The 17,721-nt window shown below is 40.0% G+C and overlaps 1 protein-coding gene across 2 annotated transcripts in view; it reads left to right on the top strand.

Moving 5' to 3' along the window:
- The window catches only part of mgat1b (alpha-1,3-mannosyl-glycoprotein 2-beta-N-acetylglucosaminyltransferase b), a 55,272-nt gene extending 45,019 nt beyond the window's left edge, over window positions 1-10,253 (top strand). For both annotated transcript variants that reach the window (XM_055157447.1, XM_055157448.1), the window contains exon 3: window positions 2,504-10,253. In XM_055157447.1, coding sequence (XP_055013422.1) covers window positions 2,504-3,202 — 699 coding nt within the window. In that variant the 3' untranslated portion in view covers window positions 3,203-10,253. The remainder of the gene's footprint in view (window positions 1-2,503) is intronic.
- Window positions 10,254-17,721: the final 7,468 nt, after the last annotated feature.

The raw sequence follows: 17,721 nt of genomic DNA, 5'->3' as shown, positions 1-17,721 counted from the left end.
TTTTCAGAGATCAGACGTGTGCAGGTTTAGCGCAGCTCTTTATGTTGCAGTAACCGGCGTATAGATGCACCGTGACGAAACCGGGACACTGATGTGCATGTAAACACTGAGCCCAAACGTGGGACTGTGAGACCCGCAACTCCAGTGTTTGTGTCAGACACAGCCTCGCCTCCTCATGCACAGCAACCTACATTTGGTTTGTCGATTAAAAATGTAATCGGCAAAATTCTTCATGATTAATTATCAATTAGTCAACTGATCATGCCCATCCCTAGTGGAAAGGCTTGTGTGTCTGCAGAAAGACTGCAGGAATTTTCAAGGCGTTTTTGAGTGATAAAGAATACTATAAATTGAATTGAAATGCAGGATGGATCAGTTAAATAAATGCTATACTGTGGAACATTCCAGGCAAGGCATCTCCATGGATACAAACATATGGCAATAAGATTACGTAATGTATCTTTGAAGGCGCTGTACCTGATTTTTACATTCTTAAAAATGTGAAAATCAAAACTAGTTCATTTTAAACTGTTTGGTAAAAGCTAATTTGCAATTCCTGATTATCGGACAATAAAAAGTTAATCAGATGCGGACTTATTTTGACCTTAAGAGCTGCTTATTTCATGTTTCTGTACTGGGACAAGACACATTTTACTCAAATACATGGTCGTGGACAGGGCTTTAAGCTAAACTTTGGAAAATTCCACTGCACAGACTTTTCCACACATTTAACTTCACACTATGGATTTATCGTTTTAAGCTGAAAACAGTCATAATAAAGAAATATGCTATGAAGTAAAAAAAAAAAAAGAGATTTCAGAAGTTCTTTGTAAATCGTCTTTTTATGGCGCGAGTGGGAGAAGTCGTCTTTTGTGAATCCCGGGACCCTGAGCCTATAGAGTGTGGAGTCTGAGGGGATACGCGGAGCTAATGAGCCATTCAAAGTATTTAGCATCAAATGGCTTCCTCAGTCATGGTGGTAACGATGTTTAACTCTGCGGCCGCGTCTCATTTCTCTCTCCTCGCTTCCTTCTCCTGGATTCCTCTCCTCGATCCTCGAAAACATCAGATAAGAGAATCAAACTTCATTGGTCCGAGTGAGGAGTTTACTTTACATCCTCGCTCCTCGCTGTGTCTCCTCTGTGGGCGGGACTTCCTCAGCCCTTTACTGCAGAATCGAGGAGAGGAGTCAAAGAGAAGGAAGCGAGGAAGGAGAATTGAGATGCAGCCTCAGTTCAGTGTGCTTCTGTCTGAAAAGGCCTGGTTTCTCCTTCACGGTCAAACTCAAGCTCCAGTAGAGCATTACAGAGTTGGAGAGTGTGTGGACAGTGTTGGGAGTAATGAGTTATGAATAAATATTTTACTCGGTACAAATGTCAGTAACGTGCGTCCCAATGCTTTTTAACCTGGATTGAAGTGGTGGATTTTTTGTTTTTCTTTGTACAAATTTGCTAAAGTCACCGCGATATCAGTATCGGTGAAACGCCATCGTTACGGTTCCCAAATGTCAAGACGGGCCCGATCGAGCTTTGAGGACACCCTGCTCCATGGGCTTGGGGTTCTCTCAGGGGCGGTCCTAGATTCGAAGTCCTAGTTCAAGATTAGACCTGGTTCAGTCCATATACGGTGCAGAAGTTCAGCATTTTCACATCTTCGTTATTTTGGTGAGAATTTAGGCGGGGACTGAGGCCGGGACTGGAATTGAGGCCTGGGACTGGGACCGAGACTGGGACCGAGACTGGGACCGAGACTGGGACCGAGACTGGGACCGAGGCCGGGATCGAGGCCGGGGACGAGGCCGGACCAGACTGTGATTGAGGCCGGGGCTGAGGCTGGGACTGGGACCGGGACTGGGACCTGGGACTGGGACCGGGACTGGGACCTGGGCCGGGACTGGGACTGGGACTGGGACCGGGACTGTGGGACCAGGCCGTGATTGAGGCCGTGACTGAGGGTGGGACCGGGACAGAGGCCGGGACCAGAGTGTGATTGAGACTGGGACCAGACCAGGACTGAAAATGGTTTAATCCTGGTTCAGTCCTGGTTCAGTCCTCGTTCAGTCCTGGTTCAGTCCTGGTTCAGTCCTGGTTCAGTCCAGCATCACAGTTTAAGTCACGGAAACAGGAAACAACTGTTATCTGTTTTTTCCATTATTCATTAAAACACAAAATCGAAAACTGAAAAAACAAATCATTATCTGTTTTTTCATTTTGGTTTTGGAGACAAATAATGAAGAAAATAGTTGTTTTTTCGTTTTCTTATTTTTGGTATTGAAAAACACATGAACGAATGATACACGGGTTATCATGAGAATATCGTACCGAGAGATTTGGATATCGTTACATCCCTAATAATAATATAAATACAATCTACCACAGTTATGTACAAGACGTCTTAAAGAAAACAGTGCAAAGACGATACGATGTTTGACAGAAACAGGCTCATCTGTGACATAAAACTGATCTCTCAATGTTATTTTTTCCGTTCTGTTCTCCTCCAACAGGTGGCGCCAGACTTCTTCGAGTACTTCCGCGCGCTCTACCCCATCCTGCGCGACGACGCCTCCCTGTGGTGCGTGTCGGCGTGGAACGATAACGGACGGGACGCGCTGGTGGACCCCTCCAAAGCCCACCTGCTCCACCGCACAGACTTCTTCCCCGGCCTGGGCTGGATGCTGCTCCGGGACCTGTGGGCGGAGCTCGAGCCCAAATGGCCCACCGCGTTCTGGGACGACTGGATGAGGCAGCCCGAGCAGCGCCGAGACAGATCCTGCGTCCGGCCCGAAATCTCCAGAACCATAACGTTTGGAAGAAAGGGCGTTAGCTTAGGTCAGTTCTTCGACCAGTATTTACGCTACATCAAGCTAAACACTGAATTCGTGCCTTTTACCAAGCAGGATTTATCGTATTTACTGAAGAACAAATATGACGAGAAGTTTATTATAGAGGTCTACAGCGCCCCCTTGGTGAGGATCGAGGAGCTGCAGGGGGGCAAGCTGAAGGAACCTGGTCCGTACAGGGTGCAGTACTCGAGCCGGGATAGTTTTAAAGTTTTCGCGCGAAATTTGGGAGCCATGGACGATTTGAAGTCGGGAGTGCCACGGACAGGATACAGGGGCGTGGTGGGCTTCCTGTACAGGGGGAGGAGGGTGTACCTGGCGCCCCCCGAAGGATGGACGCAGTACGACACGAGCTGGAGCTGAGTGGAGGCTAGTCTTCGAAACGGGAGCGGTGAAGACCAAAGACGAAGAGCAGATGCTGACAGGCAAGAGGAGGGGAGAGCTCAAAGTGTTTAAAAGTTTTTGAGTCCAACGAAAATGTTCATGATAATAAAAATGTGAATAATGATATAATGAATAATGATCATGCAAAAATGTGAAGAAATTAAAACATAATGAATGGGATACATTTGGTTTAGAAGCCAAAATGCTGAAATTTCCTCGTCACACAGAGACCTGGAGTTTTTGTGTCATTCACACATTTTACGTTTAACACACAAACCCTGCAGATTTAGGTTGAGTTCTTCTCTCAAACTAAAAACACTCTGTTCCACCTTGTGATGTCATGTGGTAATACAGGAGGTGCTCTGTCAAATTTTTAAACTCCGTACACCTTCACTAGATTCATTTGGATAATTTCAACCCTGGAATTGCTAATATCGACTTAACTAAAGTTAAAAGTTAAAGCCGTTTTATAGTTCTGTGTCGACTCAACGCACACTGCTGCCGTCGTTTTTGATTTATGGTTCTGCGTCAAGGTCTGTGTGCTGCGAAGTAATCGTCACAATGCTAGGAGACTAGGATTTAAAAATGGTGTTCGTGTTTACAAAATGAAGCGGGAAAGCGGAGTACCAGAAATGTAGTGAGGACCAACAGGGTTCCCACAGTCATGGAAATCCTGGAAAAGTAATAGGTAGATGGGTAGATAGAATGAAAATGTAATTTTCCAGGCCGAGGAAAGTCATGGAATTTTAGTATTTCTTTCACGTAACTCCAGCGTTCTGTTAAGTTCTCATTAGGCTATTCTGATTATTTCTGAACATCTGCGGCTTTTGTTTAAAAGAGACGACAATAAATGCACTGACAGGATTCTGAATGTTAAAAACTATAATCCCAAACCATAAGGTGAGTGGAAAGAGTTAACATTTCATCTTTTAGCGCTAAAACTCTGATCAATTCTACACATGTAGGTGCCGTAAAGTCATGAAAAATTCACTTTAGGTCATGAAAAATCATGGAAAAGTTTAGAAATTTTGTCAGTGAAAAAGAGTGGGAGCCCTGGACCAATCACAGCTCTTATTGTCTGCGTCGCTTTCCCTTATTGTTTGCATCAGTTCTACACATAGTTAAAACATTTCTGAGGTGCATGTGGGTCGACGTAGATGCTCAAGACCATTTGACCCACGACCATAAATTGGGCTTTAAATGGTTCATCACCACAAGGTGGAACAGAGCGTTTTGAGCTTTGGAGATGTAAACAGACTAATAATACAGGATTACTCCAACATGTGTGAATGAAACAAAACACAACTCCAGGTCTGTTTTTGATGAGGACACAACATTTTAATAGATCAGAAAACAGTTGGGATGCAACAATATTCAATGTAATATTGAATCCTTCGATACTTATCTCACGATTCGATACACATGTTCCCTCGATGTGCCATTTGTTTTCATTTATTTTGGTCCAAAAGGGGAATGTGGGATCCTCTAAACCGCTCCATAGGGACTTCCAGCTACACAGCTTTAGAATCGCTTTTGTCTTTACATCGGCTTTAATCAAATGTGCTCATGTACGCACTCGCAATGTGACTCACGATATACACAGTCTTTTTCTCAGATTCTATCTCATTAGTTTTACTCAGCAAACAGTCTGTTGAGACATTTCTATGTAATATACCACAGTTTTCAGAGTGTTCAGAAAGTATTGTGTATCATGTATGTATTATTTCATTAACGTCATAGGCCCCGTCCACACTAGTCCATATTCGAGTCGTTTTCGTTGTGGATGCAGTGTTCCTTCACACTAATCCGAATGAAAACAGCTCCAGAGATGAAACGATCTGGTACTGCCACCTCCCACAAATTCATCTTACAGATCTGATCCGGCACTGCGTGGACGCCTGAAAACGTTAATACTCTGATGTAGGTTTATGCGTCACAGCCAACACGCTAAGAGGCAAGAATATATGTCCATTCATATAAACGTGTGTCTGTGTGTACGACCTGCAGACGTATAATCTCTGAAAAGTTTCACGTGAACCATCTACAACACGACAGAAGCACAGGACAGACTCACCATCAGCAGAACACCCCTCTGTCACAGAAAAAAACATTCATATTCCACTGAGTCGTGTGCTTTTGTCCGACAGAAGCTGAACCGCATCAGCGCACAATATCGAGCTGTTTTTGAGCGCGCAGTTTATGCAAATGAGGGTTTTAAGTTTAGTTTCTGTAAAACGTAAACAAATATGCTCAAAGCTGTGTGGACAGGGAAGGATTGCGGACACAGAAACGACGTGTCTGGATGCAGATCGTGTCCGATACGGTCATACACGGATTCATTTCAGTGTAAACGTAGCCTTAGTGTTTCTATATTATACACATTTTTTTGCGTCTGAAAGCGTATCGAAATCAAATCAAAATTGTGACGTGTGTATTGAGATACGTATCGAATCGTGGGAAAACTGTATCATTGCATCCCTAGAAAACAGAGTAATATAGTCTCTCTTTTTAATCCCTTCTCGAGTCGTGTCCCCTCCTCTGACCTGTCTGAGATTCTGGGATGAGCTGATGAGAGAAAAACCTGCAGAGTGCTGGACTTGTGGATCTGGGTGCTTCTTCAGGACTAGATTTAAACAGGGACTTAACCAGTGTTTTTAAAAAAAAGAGTTCCACTTTCACACACAAGATACTGGCACCGTGCCTTGGTCCTGGGCCCATCTGCTTACAGTGTTTCATGAGTGTTAAAGGGATAGTGCGGAACATTTTGATTGGGGAGTGTGAGCTGAAAAGTCACTGTTAAAAGTAACGATCCAGATATTTGCAATTTAGGGAAACAGCAGGAGCAACGAGGTTCAAGTTTGGGTTCTTGTAGTAAATAGAGCTGGTACAAGATCACAGTGGTGGAAGAAGTACTTGATTTTGTTACTTAAGTAAAAGTACAGATACCAGAGCAAAAAATACTAAAGTAAAAGTAAAAAGTATCATATGAAAAATTCTACCTAAGTAAAAGTATTATAAGCACCTGTTTAAAAAATGTACTTAAAGAGCAAAAAGTTAAAGTATTTCATGCAGATTTTGAGGTCTTTATAAAGCTTCAAGTGTACTAATTTCAGAAACAATTTAATCGATTTTTTTCCCCCAGGTGTTTTGCTTTGTATATTTTAGTTTTTTGCTCAAATTTTGTGTTAAAATAAACCTTCCCAAAAACGTAAAAAAATACTTTTACTTTTCAATCCTGTTCAAAAATGTAGTGGAGTAGAAAGTACAGATACCCGCTCTCAAATGTAGTGAAGTAAAAGTAAAAAGTATCCACTGTAAAAAGTTGAATTTTTAGGTATCTGTACTTTACTTGAGTACAATATTTTACTACATGTACTTCAATACATTCCATTATGTGTTAAAAATAAACTTTCAGCCTTTTCAACAGGTCCCAGTAATAAGAAATACTTTTACTTTTTATTTCTGTTCAAAAAATGTAGTGGAGTTCTGGGAGATAATTAGTTTCATCAGATTTTTTGTATTATTTTTTTTTAAATGCTCTTGAATTTCTCACTTTGAATTTTTTAATGTGTTTGAATTATTTTTATTCTAAATAGCAGCTGGTGAAATTTTAAGTGTACATGTTTAAAATCCAATAAATAAATATTCAGCACAAATATTTTCAAGCCCTCAGATTCAACAATGATCCTGAAAATGTATAATTAGAATTTCAGCCACTAAAATTCAGAAAAAAAATTATTGAAACATCTTTTTTCAGAGCTGAAGTGAGAAATTTAGCGGCATTTAAAATTCTAAATCTGACGGAACAAATTGTCTACAACCTGCTCTCAAATGTAGTGAAAAGTAAAAGTAAAAACGTATCCACTAAAATGTACTTAAGTAGGATTTTTAGGCATCTGTACTTTACTTAAGTACAATATTTTACTACTTGTACTTCGTTAAATTCCACCACTGGTCCAATCAGATTGATTTCAGTGACACAAGTGAAATGAACAACCGTCTTTTTGAATTTCCTGTGTCATTTATAAACAAAATCACTTTTCTGTCTCCTCAGATGATTCTGCAGAAGTCATCGTGATTTTCTTTTTTCTTTTTCCCTCGTATGCAGCCATATTTGTGACCAAATATTAAGCAAGTGTGTATTCAAACTGTTGGGAAATTCCTCAGTTTTTCTTAAATTTTTCTGCAAAACAACGTGAACGCTCCTGCTTTTCCATCTGAAGCTGCACTGGTTCATAGACAGAAAATGCAAAATAACTGGACTATCCCTTTAACAACCCATTAAAGACGCTGTACCTGATTTTTACATGACACAAAAAACAGAACTAGTCAATTTAAAACAGTTTTCAGTGTTATCCCTCATTTACTTTTTGCATTCAGAGCACCCTAATGATTCACCACGATGAGTTTTTAATCTCTTTTCACAAATTTCAAAGACCAGAGTAGAGTTTTTGTGAAGTTAACAACAACTACTACAACAATTCCTGGTTAAATGCTTCATAATTGGGTGCAGACAAGTTTTATTTTGACGTCAAGAGCTGCTTATACGATAAATCTGTGCTGAGAAAAGACGAGTTTTGCTCAAATCCATGGACAAAAATCAGGTACAGGGCCTTGTAAGTGTATTAAACTCCTCACAGACCATTAAAGTTTGAGAAAAAGGGTTCCTGAATTCCTTCTGTAAGCTATTTTTTATGGAATTTTGGTCCAACTCCGGGCGTGTGAAGTTTGAAAGACTGGTTCAGATCACATGGGGTGTTTCAGAATATATGCAGTGCCATTAAATACACAGCAGAATGTAACAAACAAGCTTCTCTACATCGTTTTCATGTGACTCTAAACCAGCCCAGACGTGATGTAAATGAAAACATGAAGGAACACGTGTGCTTTGTGAAGGCTATTTGTGGTAAATACATGAAAAATAATACTTCAGATGAGAATGCAGTGTGTAACAGAGGACGATGGAAACAGGTGAGCGCGATCTGGTGAAATGAGACAATGTCGGACAGTGGCTGTGAAGGGTCAAATGAGTCAAATGAATCAAATAGAATGCAAGATCTAATAATATGATAGAAGATAATACCGTATTTTTCGGATTATAAGTCGCATTTTTTCATGGTTTGGGGGTTTCCTGTGACTCCGGTGCAACTTATGTATCAAAATTTTCACACTGGGAGGAAACTCTAGGCTTGTATGTCAGTTTTCAACACATGTCTCCTGCAGAAAGAGCCTCTGTCCTGCTGCAAGTAGAGAAATATGCAGCTGAAAATGATAATCGAGCAGCAGAAAAAAGTTTGGAGTGAGTGAGAAACTTGTGAGGGACTGGCGGAAATCGGGGATGAAGAACACAGCTTCACGGCAACTGGGAGGATGAAACCATGAAACTTTCCTGAAGTCACTGGATAGATGGACAAAGCCCGGACTTCAGTGACACCGAAACCATCCTGTCGGGATTCAGAAAGTCCAGAATAATTCTAACTGGAAACGAGTCTGACTACAGCTACACAGAAGAGGAAGCGGCGTTCTGTTTAACTCCGGAGGTCGCCGAGTTGCTCAGAAGTGACATCAACGATGAAAAAATCAATAGATTTAGTGATTTGGAGTGAGATGGAGAGTTATGTTCTGTTGTTTATGCTCTAGTTATCTGAATAACTTTTAATATGTTATGTTAACATACCAGACGCCTATTCAGCCTGTTGTTCACTGTTCTATTGTTTTTACTAGAACTTGCCTTTCAAGATGAAATGTCGGCTCCTGGTTTCTGATTTTATAAAATCAATTTCCACCAGAAAGTGTGACTTATAGCCCGGTGCGACTTGTAATCTGAAAAATACGGTACATGCCCCCTTCATCTATGAATGCAAAATGAGTCCAGTGATGGTTTATGGGCTGAAAAACTGCATAAGAGTTTGGAGTTTTATCTATGACGCAACAATCTGGGCAAATTCAAACTGAGCATTTTTGAGTGCTTTAGATAAAAGGATTAATGAAACAAGAGTGAATGAAACAAAAAAAGTCCAGGTGTGTGTTAGATGAGGGGACAACATTATAACATGTTTCAAAAGTCTAAAAAATATAAAACAATTTCATTTATAAACTACATTTGCATTCTGGTTCATTTGTTGCCCTTCACAACCACTGCATCTAAAAATGTGAATCCAAGTTTCAGTGTGATTTTTGTTAGTTTTTTAATATTACAGTAGAGTTGTATGTGGCTTAAAGGTGCATTATGTAACTTTTCTATCTTCTTATCATGAGAAAATGTTATTGCTTTTCACACAATGTTCCTATTATTTGGATTACACTTTTCTGTTACAGACTGATATTTATGACTGATATTTTGACTTTTTTGTATATCAGTTCAGATTTTTTGTTTTGGTTGATCTACTGCCAAAAACTACACACAAAACTTTTATATAAACACTTAAACACAAAGAGATAGCCGCACAAAACGTGACTACACAGCTCTCTCTCTCTTTTTTAAAATTTTTTTATTACAATTAACCTACATAATTTGGCGAAAATAATAAAAATCAAGCCTGTATATCGGCAAAGTTTATCAGCAATCGGTGTATTATTCGTTCATTCCTTTTTCAATATAAAACCAAAAATAAGAAAATGTAAAAGCAACAGTTTTCTTCATTATTTGTCTCCAAAACCAAAATGAGAAGATGGATAATGATAAATTTTTTTCAGTTTTCGATTTTGTTTTTAAATGAAGAAAGGAAAAAACGGATAACGTCCGTTTCCCGTTTACATGACTTCTGTGACTGCGATTCCGGACTTTTGCACCGCATACGGACTGAACCAGGACTGATCCAGGTCCGGGACCAGAGCAGACTCCGAGCTTTGACTCCAAACCTCCGCAGGGTCCGAGCCTCAGATTTGAGTTCCAGCCCTGCCGTGGGCTCTGAGCCTCCGGTCTGGTCCTGGTCTCAGTCCCGGTCTGGTCCTAGTCTCATACCCGATCTGATTCTGGTCTGGTCCCGAACCTGGATCAGTCCTGGTTCAGTCTGTATGCGTTGCAAAAGTCCGACATCGCAGTCACAGAAGTCACGTTAAAGGGAAACGGCCGTTATCCGTTTTTTCCATTCTTCATTTTAACACAAAATTGAAAACTGAAAAAACGAATCATTATTTGTTTTTTCATTTTGGTTTTGGAGACAAATAATGAAGAAAACGGTTTGGTTTTCTTATTTTTGTTTTTATATTGAAAAACAAATTAACGAATGATACACGGATTATCAGACATCAGTTTCTCTGTATTCTAAATCATCTGTATCAAAATCGGCCATGTTGGACAATTTCTAGTTTCGATCTCTTTGACCAATCAGCTTCGAGTATTTATTTGAAAATTCAGATCGTTGGTTCATTGGTGCTTTACCTCAGCCTCTCAGTCAGTGTTTTTTCTAGATGTTTACTTTCTACATTTGATTTACACATTTTTACTGGATGATGTAGCACGGAAGATAAAAGTAAAATAGCTCTTTTTCAACACCAGGTCGTTTCTATGGAGATTTCATTTCTCTGCCTGGAATGTTCCACAGTGTGACATTAAACATCTTACATCTATCTTACATTTATTCAATTACAGATGGTTTTATAGCCTCAACAATACCTAGAAAAACTACATTCTGACTGAGAGTGGGGTCACCTCTCCACAGATCTGACCTGTAACTTGGTCCGGTTTGGTCTCCATGAAGATAGAAAGGTTTAATGCGACACTGCGGAACATTCCAGACCAAGCAATAACATCTCCAAGAAGAAAAGTATGTGACGAACCCTCGGCCCGAAAAGTTACACAGTGCTCCTTTTTTAAAATGTGCTCGTTAAAATTTCACTCATTGTAGCTTTAAAGCTGCACTGTGTAACTTTTCTGATAACAGTCCCGCACCTGGTTGTGTCCATGGAGATATGCTTTACCTGGAAAGTACCACAGTATGGCATTAAACTTGCTTGTAATTTGACTATAGTTGTTTTTTTTTGTTTGTTTTTTACATTAAACCAATAATTTGATCAGTAGTGGCCCACCTCTCCACAGATCTGGCCTGGAAATAGCCAAGTTTAATCTTTATACTGTGAGGCATAGCAACATCATCTCCATGGTGACGGACCCTCCACCCAGAAAGTTGCACAGTGCATCTTTAGTTAGTTTTGCGAGGAAATGCCGTCATGTGCACTTTCATTAAAACATCTAGTTTGGGTGATTTACTTAAAGCTGCATTGTGTAACTTTTCTGGTTTGGGTCCGCCGCCATGGAGATGCTACTGCTTTCCCTGTAATGTTCCGCAATATGGCATTAAACTTATATAAGACGCATTTATTCAGTTCAATTTTAATGCTCAAAAATGGCTTTAAAAACCTGCATTCTGACTGCACAGATCTCGCCTGTAAATCGGCCTGGTGGCGTCTCTGGCTCGTCTCCATGGAGACTGATGAAGTTTAACGCCGTACTTTGGAACACTGCAGTCAACGCCATAACGTCTCCATGGAAACGAGCAACTCCTGATGGGAAAAGTTACATAATGCACCTTTTAACAAACGCGATATGAAGGATTTTTATTTTTGTTTCACTTTTTTTAACGAAAGCTGTGAGACTCGAGATGGGAATGTTATTTTAGTTATAATTAAAGTCTTTGTACCTGATTTTTTTCTGTCTTAAAAATTTGGAAAACACAGAAGATTTTAATTTTAAACAGTTTGCAGTGGTCCAAAGTTACTCCTCACTTACTTGATCCATTCTGAACTTTCTAATTATTCACAGAGTTTATGAGACTTTTCACAACTTTCAGACACCAGAGCTTCTTTCCTCGTGCTGAAACAGGACATTTGGCACAAAAACATGGTGAAAAATCAGGTACAGGACCTTTAACTGTTGTATCGTTTAACAGTGACATTCCGACTTGAGATCATTGGCCGGATTATGAGTTGTAATATTTTTTTTGTTGAAAAACCACTGGCTCGTTAGTGACAGTACTTTGGTGTAAAACGAAGGCTCCTGATTGGACGGTTGTCTCTGTCCTGTGTCGGCTGAGAGTCTGCGATTGGTCAGTCCTGTGTGATGTGTACAACCACTGCCTGATGTGTTTATAACTTTAATACATTATCAATAAAATCAACTATTTTGATATTGGCCCACATGTCCGAGCGTCTCACTGTGAAATCTGCAGCAGCATCATCATCATCAGCATCACACAGTTTGGTTAAAGTTCAGTCTGTGTCTCTGTGGCATGAGTTAAACAGTATCTGAGTACTACATACTGCTATAGTACTGCATACTGCTATAGTACTGCATACTGCAATAGTACTGCATACTGCTATAGTACTGCATACTGCTATAGTACTGCATACTGCTAGTAGTACTGCATACTGCTATAGTACTGCATACTGTTGTAGTACTGCATACTGCTATAGTACTGCATACTGTTGTAGTACTGCATACTGCTATAGTACTGCATACTACTGTAGTACTGCATACTGTTGTAGTAGTGCATACAGCTGTAGTACTGCATACTATTGTTGTACTGCATACCAGTATAGTATTGCATACTATTGTAGTACCGCTTTCTGCTGTAGTGCTGCATACTGGTGTAGTACTTCATACTGCTGTAGTGCTGCATACTGTTGTAGTACTTCATACTGTTGTAGTACTGCATACATCTGTAGTACTGCATACTGCTGTAGTGCTGCATACTGTTGTAGTACTTCATACTGTTGTAGTACTGCATACATCTGTAGTACTGCATACTGTAGTGCATACTGTTGTAGTACTGCATACTGTTGTAGTAGTGCATAGTTCTGTAGTACTGCATACTGTTGTAGTACTGCATACTGTTGTAGTACTGCATACTGTTGTAGTACTTCATACTGTTGTAGTAATATTGGAGGTTCTGGACTCTCAAAGACTCGTTACAGTTCATTATTCATTCACTCCAGACCCAGTGGTGGTAAAATACTATTGTAGCCACAGCTGCCCTGGGACAGACTGACAGAAGTGAGGCTGCCAATCTGCACCATCGACCCCTCCGACCACCAACATCACTCACACACACTCCACTTTTATACTAGGCAATGTGGGTGAAGTGTCTTGCCTAAGGACACAATGACTTTCCCAGAGTCTCCAAGTACCAACCAGGCCGGACCCTGCTGAGCTCCTGAGATCTGACGGGATCAGACTTTGACAAACTGGTATGGCCACACATTGTAGTACTGCATACTGTTCTAGTACTTATAGTCTAGTGCAACTTATATATGTTTTTTTTTCTTCTACAATATGCATTTTTTGGCTGGTGCGACTTATACTCCGGAGCCAGTTACAGTCCGAAAAATACGGTAATTTCTCCGTTACCGAAAATCTAGCGCCGTTAGTATTTTCATTATACTTAAACACCATTATTCCCAACACTGGTGACTGTGTTATTGTATTTCCATGTAGTACTTCCTCACATTAAGTTACTGGAAACAGGTTCAGTTGTGATTGAAGTACATTAAAAGTGCACTGCGTAACTTTTCTTGGAGAGAACTGTTCAGTCTGGAATGTTTCACAGTAAGGCATTAAATGTATCTATCTCCATGGAGACAGATCAGGTCGGTGGAGAGAATCACACAAGAATCCGTGTTTTTCAAGGTTTTTCTGAACAATTAAATGAAGCAAAAGCTGAACTGACTTTTAATGCCATACTGCGGAACATACCAAGCAAAGCAATGACATCTCCCCCTACCAGAAAAGTTACACAGTGCACCTTTAAACCTTCCTTTAAAGCTGCATTGTGTAGCTTTTCAGATGGGGTCTCTGCCAAATGCTTTTCTCCATGGAGATTTGATTATTTCTCTGGAATGTTTCGCAGTTTGGCATTAAACCTTTAAACCTATCTCCATGGAAACCAAACCAGACCAAGTTACAGGTCAGATCTGCGGAGAGGCGACCCCGCTCAGTCGTAACATCTGTTTTTCTAGTTATTTTTGAGCCATAAAACCACCTGTAATTGAATAAATGTAAAGTTTAATGTCACACTGTGGAACATTCAGTGACACATCCATAGAAACAAGCAGGTAGAAACAAGCCGAAAAGTTACACAGTGCACCTTTAACGAAGCAGTGAGGAGAGAAATCTGTGGCATCTGCTGGGCTTTAATTTGTATAACTTTACTGTAGTTTTACCTTCAGAAGTTGTAAAAACACCATCTGCTCTAAACAGAATGTGCATCAGAGACTAGACGGCAAAAAGATTGGCCAAAATTTAAAATATAAACACTTAAATCTATCAGAAAATTACTTAAAAGTAGTGAAATTATCCGTCCATGCAGCAAAAATACTTTACTTGACAAGTTATCTTAAAATAAACGAACTCTAGACTAAAATAGACGCAGCAAGAATCTCGGACTTCCAGTCATTGCGCAATTCATACTGGGAAGGATTTTCCGAAAAAGTGAGCATCAAATCGCCATGTTTGTTTTCCCAGCGGGATGCGTCTATTGTCAAAAAACGATATTTTCTAGTCTTTTGAACCATATCGCTTTTGTTTCTGGTTCTGATATTGTCATATTTTAGTTTTGGGATTCGAACATCGTAATTGTGTGGTTGTTGGATCCTAACAGCGGAAAACGGCTCGAGAAATTTGTTTGCGAACTTCATAAATGCAAAAGTGAATCAGATGTGTGTGACTCAAACCTCTGTTCAGACTGTTTCCCTTCCTGTTTCCTTGGGCGATGGGCAGAACTGATCCACAGGAAGAACCAAAAAGGAAACATCTGACTGCCTAAATCATCTCAAGTTTGCAGTGAACATTTTGTATGTGGAGCGACAACAAAGCAAAATCCTGTTTGTTAATGGAGAGGTGCAGAAGACAAACAGACTGAGCTGCACTTTCTTGTTCTTGTGGTTTTACAGCAACATCACGTCTTGGTCTCTTTGCAGTGGAAGGTGTTTCTTGGTGAACAGCTGGTGCCTTTTACTTTGGCGTTGACTTTTTAAATTCATAATCAAGGTTGAGCGAGGGATCGAGAATTTGCTTTGATGGCTCCACATACAAAATGTTCTCTGCAAACTCGGGATGATTCTTAGGCAGTCAAAGGTTTCCTTTTTGGTTCTTCCTGTGGATCAATCCTGCCCATCACCTTCACCTTTCACTATTTTTCAATTCTGTTGGGAAGAGAAACAGTTTGAACAGAGGTTTGCAGTCACACACATCTGATTCCCTTTTGCATTTATGGAGTTCGCAAGCCCATTTCTCAAGCCATTTTCCGCTGTTAGGATCCAACAACCACACAATTAACGATGTCCGAATCCCAAAACTAAAATATGACAATATCAGAACCACAAACAAAAGCGATATTGTTCAAAAGACTTGAAAAGATCGACTTTGTCAATAGACACATCCCACTCGGAAAACAAACATGGCGGTTTGATGCTCACTTTTTCAGAAAAACCTTCCCAGTATGGATTGCGCAATGACCAGAAGTCCGAGATTCTTGATGCGTCTATTAAGCCGTCTCTGAACTAGTAAGTAGATAATAAGTCTGAAAACAAAATGAATAACCTGATATACAGTAAGTTTTAAAGTCTAGGCCAGAGAAATTTGCAGTGTAGAAGCTGTCCACTCATCACCAGCGCACTTCCTGGTTTCCTTTAGAACACTATTTTCAGAAGAACTGCTGAGATCTGCTCTGCTGTGTCCACCAGCTTCCTCTCTGCATCCTGTATCTGATTTTTACTGTTTTAAAAATAGTTCATTTGTAACAGTGGTTTACAGTGGTCCAAAGTTATTCCTCACTCTCCGTCTGCATTCTGAGCATCCTCATGATTCGCTGTGTTGATATTTTAAGGCAAGTTTATTTGTAAAGCGCAAGTCGAACACAAAGTAATTCAAAGTGCTTTACAGAATAAGAAACACATTAAAATCACAATACAAACAAATCAAAACATAAATAATCAGAAAATTAATAAAGAGAGAGAGACATTAAATGAGAGAGAAGAGTGCGGAATAAAATATGGAAACCTTTCAGTCATTCGCAGATAAACCCAACTGTTTTGAGTCTGGATTTGTTCCAGGTTTTAGCTGCATGAATCTGAATCCCGTGTTCAGTCGTGACTCTGGACACCTGCAGGAGGCTGGTCCCTGAGGCGCTCCAGAGCTGTTTTCAGAACAGTGTCGGTGCCGGTTCCTGCATTAGTTACACTGGAAACCAAAGTTCTGACCAATTTTCAAACCATTTCAGTGAACCCATGATACGTCATTGACAGAAGGTGTGGATTTGTCAACAAATAAAAACAAGGCCATACAAAAGCAAATGTCACACACAGGAATCAGAATACACAAGACGGTTTGCAAGAACCCCAGAAGTTGTAGACCGCGCACCCTGCAATCAGAGAAGAGCTGTGAAGCCATGACATCAAACTCGTCGCGTCTGTCTGGGTCCCTTTTTGTGGAACAGCACAACAGTAAACAAAGTGTTGAGATGGATGTAGACAAAGACAGACATTCTGTGTTGGCAACGATTCCCGAGATCGAGGATTTAAAGCCGGAACAAAGAGAATGTTTGGTGAATTTTATCAAGGGGAAAAACGATTAGTTAAATAAAAACAGTACCCACCTACTGTCGAGCGAAGGAATCCTAATGCTGTGAGGTCAGACGGTTTCTACAAAGTGAGACTGTCTGATCAACCAGACTAATATCCAATGACAATGAGGCAAAAATCTTTGGGGGGCTTCGAGGGTGCATTTACCTCAAACCCTGACACCGCAGTAATACAAAATACTTTTACTTTTCATTTAAAAATGTAGTGAGGTAGAAAGGACACATATCTGCTCTCAAATGTGGTGAAGTAAAAGTAAAAAGTATCCACGTTAAAATGTACTTAAATAAAGTACAGATACCTAAAAATTTTAATTAAATATTTATTTATTTATGTTCAACCCCTGAATGTAGACTAGGCTTAACAACCCTATTAGAAGAATATAAAGCATCACAGTGGGTTAAGTGACTTGCCCAAGAGCACAAGGGCAGGGTGTTAATAGCAGGAGTTTAGCTCGTTGGTGACTAATACAAAAAGTTAAATGTCTCATCTGCTCTGTGTTAATATGAAATCACAGTGTGTGGCTCCCTCTGCTGGTGAAATGTGAGAAACTCTTGAAGACTAAAAACAGGGATAATTTAATCATTTCCCATCCCATAATATCTCATTTGCCCTGAATTCTGCCTGGATGACTGGGGAATTTTACACATATTTTATTTATGTGTTTATTGTTTTAATTCTACAGACTTAGACTTAGGCAAACTTTATTGATCCAAAAAGGGAAATTATTTGGAAGTTGTATATTTATTTTATATAATAAAAAGATTTATTGTGTAAAATTAACATTTCCATTTGTTATGTTAATGTGAATAAACTATTCCCTGTTATTTATGATATTATCCCATCGACACTAATGGCACAAGGCAGACGCTCAGTCACTAGGTGGCGGTAATGAGACGTAACCCTCCACAGCAGAAGTAGAG

This window comes from Boleophthalmus pectinirostris, unplaced genomic scaffold, assembly GCF_026225935.1.
Source record: "Boleophthalmus pectinirostris isolate CB_2022bp ecotype Guang Dong unplaced genomic scaffold, ASM2622593v1 HiC_scaffold_21, whole genome shotgun sequence".
NCBI lineage: Eukaryota > Metazoa > Chordata > Actinopteri > Gobiiformes > Gobiidae > Boleophthalmus > Boleophthalmus pectinirostris.
The sequence above is the reverse complement of the archived record's forward strand: the minus strand, read 5'-3'. Positions and strand labels throughout refer to the sequence as shown.